A 9,713-nucleotide genomic window follows, 5' to 3' on the forward strand; every position below is an offset into this window, starting at 1 on the left:
GGCAGTATGGTGTAGTGGGCAGAGCTCTGGGCCTGGAGATGAGAGCCACAAGTTCAGAGCCCCTGCTCTGCCACATATCAGATCTTTAGGACAAAAAAAAATCACTCTACCTTTAGCTTTCTCATAAGTAAAATGGGCTTAAAACACATGCTGCTAACTTCAGAGGGTTGTAGGGGGGGAACTGAAGAAGATCTAAATGGGAACTATGAGGTTTTGGGGGGCAGTGTGGGATAATGGCCTAGATTTAGAGAGAAGAGTTAGATTCAATCCCTGTCTCAGACACTTATAAACTGGGTGGCTTCAGGATAGTCACTTAACTTCTCCGTGACACTGTTGTTCAGTTGTATTCAACTCTGTGACCCCCATGTGGAGTTTCCTTAGCAAAAATACTGGAGTGGTTTACCATTTCCTTCTCTAGATTATTTTATAGATGAAGAAACTGAGGCAAACTAGGTTAAATGACTTGCCCAGTATCACCCAACTAGTAATTGTCAGAAGCTGATTTTAATTCAGGAAGATTAGACTCCTGACTCTAACCACTATACTATCTAAGTGCCCACTTTATTTATTCATCTGGAAAACAAGAAGGGTGGCTTCAGTGACCTCCAAGGTCCTTACACAACTAACAGTTAAGAACACTGGACTTGGAATGAGGAAGAACTGAGTTCAAATTCTGCCTGAGATCCTTAGTAACTGGGCCACCCTGAGTGAGTCACTTAACATCTCAGTTTCAGTTTCTTCATCTATAAAATGGAGATAATAATAATAGCACCTATATTACAAGGATACTGTGAGGGCCAAATGAGATTTTATATATATAAATATATGACATTCTCCAAATCTCAAAGTATTATATAAATAATGATGCTGATGCTGATGCTGATGCTGATGCTTCTGCTGCTGATGATTTCAGTCCTAAATCTACAATACTATCATGGTGCTAGGACCAGGGGCCATATCCTTTATACTCTGGATAGCAGTCACTCCATTGAGAGGCAGAACATAAAGGAACAATTAGTCTCACTCCCAAGTGTCATTGGAAGACCCAAAAGTTAATAAACTGACCATGGCTGGGGACCTTCAGTCAAAGACTGGATGATCATTGGTTGGGGATGATGTTGGAAAGATTCTTCAAAAAGAACAAGCTGAACTATATGGACTCTGGGATTCCTTCTGATTCTGAGATGATGTGAGGTCATATCGCCCACTTTCAGCAAGGGAGGTACAGAGGACAAAGAGACCCTGATATCCTTCACAGATGCCTCCAGAAGTAGCCTCTACCTGGTAGTATGGTATACTTAGGCTCCCCCTCTCCCAGCATCATCATTTTCTGAAATAAAGAGAAATCCCATGCCCAAATAACCCCATTCCACCAGGAAAGGAGATAAGGAGCAAGTACAAGATAGCTATTCTGTCTCTTCCTTGATTCTGGAGCTTCTTTAGCTGGGACCCTAAGATTCCTAGTCTTAAACTGGGTGACAAGAAAGCTGATGATCTTAGGGAAGGGACAGTTGTGCTTTATTCCAGTTGCAGCTCCTTCCATGGCACAGATATTGCCTCCAAGGAACCAAGAAAAAGAAAGTGGACATTGGCCTGGAAAGAACCATACCCTATTTCTCTACCCCATTCATCAGAAAAGACAAGGGAAGATGGTTGATTTTGCATGTATGTCATGTCATGTATTTTGTATGTCATGGCTTCATCTCTCTAATGTCATAGTCTTCTTCAAGAATGAAGAACAAACCATAACAACATATAACAATGACAGGCTATGAATATCCAGCACCAGGGGAAAAGAAATTAGAGGCATACTCTTTGCCCTTTGGCGGGGGCGGCAGGGGGGGAATGTAGGGAGAGTCACTTATAAACAAGTTGGGTTGAAAAGACACAGAAACTGCAGAAGATGACAAATATATGTAATTGAACCCTGGATATATTCTTTGATGCCCATCATACCCTACCTTGCTCCCTCCAGGTCCTATCTCTGCTGTTACCCAGAAGTTCAAAGATCCAATTCCACTTTGGTAGCTGAAGAACTTCCAGGTCCTGAGCTATTCTATATAACTGCAGACTCTGTTTCCTTTTTTGCACAAGATAGTGCTGGGCTAGACAGTCTTTTTTTTTTTTTTCCCCAAAGGCCCTTCCAGTGCTATATCATTGAACCTGGAATCAGAAAGACCTGAGTTTGAATTTTGACTCAAATCATTGCTTCCTATGTGACTCTGGACATGTCACTTAACCTCTCTCAGCCTCAGTTTCCCTATCTGTAAAACAGAACAGCAAAAAATGTTCAAATCTGACCTTCAGACATTTTCTAGATCGAGTGACCCCATCAAGTCATTTCCACTCTGTCTGCCTTAGTTTCTTCATCTGTCAGATGAGCCAGAGAAGGAAATGGCAAATAACTCCACTATCTTTGCCAAGGAAACCACAAATGGGGTCATGAAACATCAGACACAACTGAATAGCAATAATATAATCAGGATAATAATAGCACATACCTTACAGACTTGATCTGAAGACCAGATGAGATAATGTTAAATGCTTTGCAAACCTTAAAGCTCCTTATTAATGCTACTAATTATTGCTAATCATACTGTTTCCATTTCTCCAAAAGGATTTTTATCACTTGCAAATTCATTTCAGAGAGGATGAGTAACAGAATAGTTTTATTTGCAGTTATTAAACCCTGGAGATTGACCTTCCAATAGCATCCTCACAATTCCCAAAACCAGATTAGCTCCATTCAGGTAAAGATTTTTAGCCCCAATAATTTATCAGGATCACCAAGCAGGGTACGGAAGTGCCACTAGCTACATTGGGTGAGGGAGTACATTAATCCGAGAAATCTTGGGTCCTCAAAGTAATCCAGAAGCTAGAAATCGCTTTCCTCTCCTTTGTCCATCCTCTTATAGATTCAATGCTTCTCCACAAGCCCGCACTGTATCACATCTAGATTACCGCAATAGTCTCATCACTCATCTCTCCTGCTTGTATCTTCTTTCGATCCATTATATATACACAGTCCTGCTAGATTAGTCTTTGGAAAATCTTGCTTTTATTAGAAGACCCTCCAGGCTCTGACTCCCTACTGCCTACCAAATGCAAACCCTCTGCCTGACATTCAAGGTTCTGCCTTAACTTATTTCAACCTTCTTTCCAAACATTCCTCCAGTATTCCTTCTGCTCCAGAGTGCAATCTGAACCAAATTAAAATGAAATTGGGAAATGTTTAACAAAATAAAAATACAATAAAACACAATGTTAATTTTTTGCTCTCTAAATCAGTTTATAGCCTGCAGGTAATCTTATTTCTTCTTAAAGTACTACACAGATATTATTATATTTATATCTATATTTCTATATTGTAGTTATATAACTATACCAAATATTTATATTAAAAGATATAGGTAATATACTATTATGTAATACATTGTATAGTATATATTTATATCTGTTACATATAATTATTATATATTATTGTTGTTATTGTTATCTCTATTATCATTTCATCCATGCTTACTTCCCCCATATCCTTGAGCATCCTTCTTCTCTTCTGACAATATCTGGGTGGACCTGTGTTAAGTCCCTTTTCTGGACTCCCTCAGTCTTCCCCAGGTGAACTCTGGAGGGGCAGGAGACAAGGAAGACAAGTTTCTCCCTATACTCCAAGGTCTCCAAGGTCTCTGTTTATTTACCAAAATACCAGTGCTTAAATATTTCTCTAGTCTCTAATCCACTCCCACTCCCATGGCACTTAGTAAGATAAGGCGCTGGTACTCAAGGACAGGTGAAGATAATTTACAGTGCCCCCATACACAACAGTCCCCAACAGACCTAGTACTCAAGTCTTCCAATCCCACCCTTATTCATTGTGTGACTTCGGGCATATCACTTAACTTCTCTCTGCCTCAATTTCATCATATGTAAAACCAAGATAATAATAGTGCTTCTACCTCCCAGAATTGTGATGAGGATCAAATGAGGGAGTAATTCTAAAATACCTGGCACAAGTGCTATATATAACTATTACTATTTTCATTACATTGTAAATCTCTTGAGGGCAGGGATTTTTTTTTTTGCTTCTTTTTTTACCTCCAGTGCTTACATAGTGTCAAACATAGGAAAGATACTTTATAAATGTTTATTGAACTGATTTTATAAGATCCAATGATACCTGTTAAGTTCTCTGCCAACCTAAAACTTCTATATAAATGGTAACTCTGATTTGCAAAGCCTACACATTCTTCAATAGCCAATTTAGGTTCAATCTCCTCTGGGAAACTTTCTCTTAAGGTTTCATAAGAATCCAGACTATACTAACCTTAGTAGTTGGACATTGAACTGTTTCAGAATCATCTCCCTAACTAGACTGATGATGATAATAATAATAATAATAATAATAATAATAATAATAATAATAATAATAATAATAATAATGTTTGTCCTTCATTTTCGAAGACTACAGCCTCAGAGAAGTGATGCCATAACAAACACATGAATTTGACTGGAGTGAGGGGGGTGCTGTGCTAAGTGACCAGCCTCACTTTCTTCTCCAGAGCCATCTGGGTCCAGTGGCCAGATATGAATCAGAATGACTGGAAATGGCCCTGGATAGGAAGCAATCAGAGTTAAGTGCCTTGCTCAAGGACACACAGCTAGTAAGAGGCAAACATCTGAAGCTGGATTCTAACACTGGTCCTCCTGATTCCAAGGTCAACACTCTATCCACTTCACCATCTAGCTGCCCCAGCCCTTCTACAGCAGGAACGGTAACTTAGAAACATGGCCAAGTAGGGAGTGAAAGCATCTTCCTTCCCATTTTATAGATGAAGAAACTGAAATTCTCAGAAAAGTGAAATGATTTCTGGGATCATAAATCTGGAGTTAAAATGGATCTTTGACATCAACTAATACAACCCCCTCTTTTACAGATGAAGAAACTGAGGCCCCCTCACTGATTTGCCTAAGGCTACAGAGGACTGTACTGGGAATCTAACTTAATGTCCCCTGGCTCCAAGCTCATTTTCCTTCCCCCTGAGCCATGATACCTCATCTGGGACCACCTCCAATCATCCTGATCTATATATGGCCATTAGATCCCAATGACTCCAGAAGGGAAAGAGGCTGGTTAACTTTGTACAACCCTCCCTCACTTGAATCCAATTCATTTGCAAGACATCACCCTCTGGATGTCATTGGTCCTCCTCCAGGAAGAAGGACATACAACAACCACAATACCTGATTTGAGCATCTCCCTCAAGATTCCCAAATCATCCGCTCAAGGACCTAGAATCAGACTAGAACCACAAGTGCTTGATATTTGTTGATGGATGAAAAACTAAATATGAAGAATTCATGTAATGACTTCTTGCTTGTGTCTGAATCATAAAAGAGCATAATGGAGGAGACTAGCTGCAGCCAAGCCTTAAAAATTCTCCACATCCCTGAATGACCTACAAGCTGATGGGTCACCCTAAGATCAGGAGCTAGAGGAGGGGTTGGAGCCACGAACCCAATACAAACCCAGCTTCCTTTGAGTCCTGCTTGAGGGGTGGGTTAGGGCCTGCTGCTGGTTCTCCCAAATCCGTTCTCCCCTAACAAGTCAGATGCAAGAGCTCATTTCAGAAGTTTGGAAACTTTCAGAAATTTACAGATTGTGTGATTCACAGTAGCCAATGGGAGACATCAATTTCTATATCATTGAAAACAAAATGTCCAGAGACCAGGTATGGAGGAAATATGATGGTTTTTGACAAATCATTTGAGTCTTCAAAAGATAACAAAAAACTAGATTTAGGGTAGCAAGGACACCAAACATCAAGACTGAGAGGGGGAATGTAAAAAAAAGTGTATATGTAGATATAGTCAGATATACACATATATATGTATATACGATGTATCTGTTTCTATCTATGTGTCTATGTATCGATCTACGTATCTATATCTATATCTATATATATGTATATGTATATGCATTATGGGATATCCTATGGCATGGTCTTGATGTGCCCAATCAGAGATGTATAGAACATGTATAACATATAAGAAAGACGTGTACACGAAGATTGAAGCTTGCTATCAACATAAAACCCTTCCACGTGGATGAGGAAATTATTTCATGGCAAAAAAAAAACCCAAAACATTTTTTAAGTTCCACTCAACCAACTCCATGGCTCTGTGCTCCCAACCTGGATCAGACCTAGTTCTTTTAGAGATGGATAATGGCAAGACCAAGGGGAATTAAGACAAGCTTTAGAGATTTAACAACATTTACTTAAAAGTAAGCACTATCATAATTTAATTTCAATGACAGCAGGCACCATCTATCCAACAGAGCAATGTCAGCAACTGTCCTGAGTCACTTCATCCTTTTGAGATGAGACTATATTTCCAGTCCTCCTCTCTGCATCTCAGCCCTATCCAGCCCCAGAGTTCTGTCTGATGGCTGTTTCAGATGCAGCAAATCCAGCCCTGGCTGGATGACCTGCGAAACTATTACCAATGTTGCTAGGATGCTCACAAGAGACCCGGTGCTCTCTCCTTTTGACAGGATCTAATGCACACACACCTGACTATGGATTTCAATGCCAGCTGTTCTCGGATGAATCCTAACCTCTCTAGCGGGGCCACTTTTTGCTCTGGAGCCCGGGAATTGATATGATCTCTTTCCTGACCAAATGTTGTAAAAATTTTCTGACCCAGTGTTAACAAGGCAACTGTTCTGACATCTTGGCTTCTTGGGTTTTCCCCATCAGGGAGGAGCAAAACACTCTGTTCCACCAGCCTCGAGCCAAGCTTACCCACTCCTCTGAGAGGCCAAGAACCCAGCCTTCTCTTTCTTTCCCTCCCCTCCCTCATCATTTTTCCAGAGTCAGGAGCATGTTTGAGATAATCGCCTACCTTCTGGGAAGCAGCCGGAGAGGCCCTGACCAGCACTCCAGGATGCGTCAGAGCTTTGCCAGCAAAAACCACCGTGCCACACTCCACGCAAGCCCCGATAATGAGCTGCTTGCCATCATCCACCAGCAAACTGTGACCAGCTCTCAGGGTGTAGAGAAACATGGGCAGCCGGGCCACTCGCACTGCTTTTAATCCAAGGCATCGCTTCTTCTCCTGCTGGCAGAAGAAGCACACGAAGGTCTCTACTTTGTACTGGCGGGACCAGGCGCTGATGGGGTGGTGGGAGCTTCTCCCTTCATGCTGCAGCCACTGGCCTAGCAGGTCATGGTAGCAGAGCACACAGGTGGCCACTAGGCCCGTGGAGTCGGCAGGCCTGGCCCGGGGGGCCGGAGGGTAGACGGTGAGGAAGGGGAAGAAAGGTTCCTTCTCCCCGAAGCGACTCGGAGGGTTGACGTTGAGCTGGAACTCCTTGCCAGGCCCCAGCTCGGCCCCACAGATATAGCACACTGATACGGGGCCCCCCTTCACAGAGGGATGGACCGCCAGTCCCCCAGACTCGGTGGCCGAAAACACTTGATGGTATCTCCCCAGGAAGCTCTGTACTGAGTTGATGAGCTCCTCATTCTGGCAGGCCCTGTACATGGACCAAATGTCCTCCAGGACCCCATAACACTTGGGGCAGCTGTGGACTTCCCAGTGTCTGTTAAGTCCTTTGGCGTTGGGTGGACAAGGTAGGAGATTCACAAATGGGAAATGCATGGTATTCTTGGCACTACCGTTGAGGATTCTAGTGGGCACCGTCCGGGAATCCCGAGCACAGTCCTCCCCGCAGAGGTAGCAGGCCTCCTGCTGAGGCCCAGCAGGGGCTCCCTCTTCCTTCAGGGGCCTCCTTCCTTTGGAAGGCATCCCTGGGTTCAGAGGCACCACATAAAGCCTCTGCAGGACTGGCACATTGGCCATTTCAAAGCTCTGCCACTGTTGCATGAGAGAGGAAAAACAGCAGGAGCAGACCAGGGTGCTGCCCCCGGGGCTGATGGGCAGGGCCCCCGGGGGTGGGGTATGCAGCCACAGGAAAGGGAAGAAAGGGGCCTGGGAAGTCTTCTCCTGCTTCTGAACGTGAATCTGGTGCTGCGAGGCCGGGCTCAGAAGGTTGCCGCAGATGTAGCAACAGGTGTTATCCGGGCCGGGAGCCCAGGGGTCCTGGGCCGCGGTGGGATTTCTGCCCCCGCCGTTCTCCCTGTCGGCCTGGCAGCCCCCTTTGGGGGCCACCTCCCAGGGGCTGGGGAAGGTCTGCTTCTTGTGGTCTTCTTCATCGCTGGTGATGTTGATCTCACCCTCCTCCGAGGTACAGGACCCCCCGAGGCTCTCAGGAAGCTGCCTGGGCCCCGGGGTTTGGGACGCTCGGCCCTGCGAGGCGGCCAAGAAGCCAAGGCTGTTCTTCAGCCCCTCTCCTGGGGGGCACTGGAAAGGCGGGCCTGGCCAGCCGCCCTGGACGCCCCTGGGCGGGCCGCCGGGGCCGCCGTCCTCGGGGCCCCAGCGCCTCCCCGCTCCCTTTTTCTTCCTCCTGGCGCCCACTTTGCGCCCCGGGTCGGGGGGCGCGGGCGGCCCCTCCTCCCCCGCCTGTCCGGCGAGGGCAGCCTCCGAGCCCGGGTGCGTGGGGGGGACGGCGGCGGGGGGCCACTCTCGGAAGCGCCCCATCGGCACCCCGGCCCCGGGGCCCCGGAGGACGCCCGGGGGCGGCTTGGCCAGCTGGGGGCCCCCTCCGGCCTCCCTGGACGGCGGCGGGCCGGGCTCGGGCTCCGAGAGGCGGTCGGTGTCCGAGAGGGACGAGAGGTCCGAGTCGCGCGCCTCCCCCCGGGGGCCGCGGGCGCCCCGGGCCGCCGCGCCGCCGGCCCCGGCCCCCTCCCCGTCGTCCTCGTCCTCGTCCTCGTCCTCGTCCTCGTCGCCCGGCTCCAGGGCGTAGGAGAGGTTCCACTCCTGCGGGCCGGCGGCGCGGCGGCCCGGGGCGCCCCCGGCCGCCTCGCACTGGTAGGGCCGCTTGAGCCAGTACATGCGCTTCTCCACGGGGGTCCTGGAGCGCTCGAACGCTGCCCACTGCTCGCCCAGGAAGCAGCGGCACACGGCGCACACCAGCACGCAGCCATCGGCGGGGGACACTGCCCGGGCGCCGGGCGCCGGCTCCTGCTGCTGCAGGAAGGGGAAGAAGGGCTGGCCCTGCGGGCTGGCCCCGGGCCCGGGCCCGGCCGCCTCCGCGCGCCCCGGCGCCGGCTGCTTTACCTGCAGCTTCAGCTCCTTGCCGCGGCCGATGCCCCCCGCCGCAGATGAAGCAGGACAGCGGGGCCGCCGCCGGGCCGCCGCCGCCGCCGCCCCCCGGGGCCCCCGCCGGCCCCGGGCTCTCGGGCCCGGCCGCGATGGCTGCCATGAGCCGCTGCTTACGGGAGATCGGCGGCTCCTTGTCCGGTCGGCCCCGCTCGTCCATGGGGCTCTCCGGCCCGCGGCCGGCGCCCGCTCGCGGGCTCGGGGCTGTGCGCGGCCGGCCGCCCGGGGGGCCGCCTCCATGCGCCGCGGGGCCGGAGCCGAGCGGCCTCTCCAAGTTTGCGTCCCGGTGCCCGGCCGGGAGCGGGAGCGAGTGCGCGAGCCGGCGGGAGCTGCGGGCTGCCGCCGGGGCCGGCGCCCCCTCCCCCCGCTCCTCCCCCTCCGGGAGGCTGGGATTGGCGCTGCGGGGAGGGAGCCGACCGCTCGGCCGCCCCGGCCCCGAGATCCCGGGACGCGCTGGCGAGAGGGGCGGCTCTAGTGGGCTGCAGTCGGCC

At 49.0% G+C, this 9,713-nt stretch overlaps 1 protein-coding gene across 5 annotated transcripts in view; it reads right to left on the reverse strand.

Annotated features, from left to right (window-relative positions):
* The window catches only part of GSE1 (Gse1 coiled-coil protein), a 613,039-nt gene extending 604,084 nt beyond the window's left edge, over positions 1-8,955 (reverse strand). For 4 of the 5 annotated variants that reach the window (XM_074201842.1, XM_074201844.1, XM_074201848.1 and 1 more), the window contains exon 1: positions 6,904-7,969. In XM_074201842.1, the coding sequence (XP_074057943.1) occupies positions 6,904-7,887 (984 nt within the window). In that variant the 5' untranslated portion in view covers positions 7,888-7,969. Of the gene's footprint in view, positions 1-6,903 lie in introns of all 5 variants that reach the window. The other variant, XM_074201833.1, reaches the window with a different exon arrangement.
* Between the last annotated feature and the right edge of the window lie 758 nt (positions 8,956-9,713).

This window comes from Macrotis lagotis, chromosome 1 (assembly GCF_037893015.1).
Source record: "Macrotis lagotis isolate mMagLag1 chromosome 1, bilby.v1.9.chrom.fasta, whole genome shotgun sequence".
Lineage (NCBI taxonomy): Eukaryota > Metazoa > Chordata > Mammalia > Peramelemorphia > Peramelidae > Macrotis > Macrotis lagotis.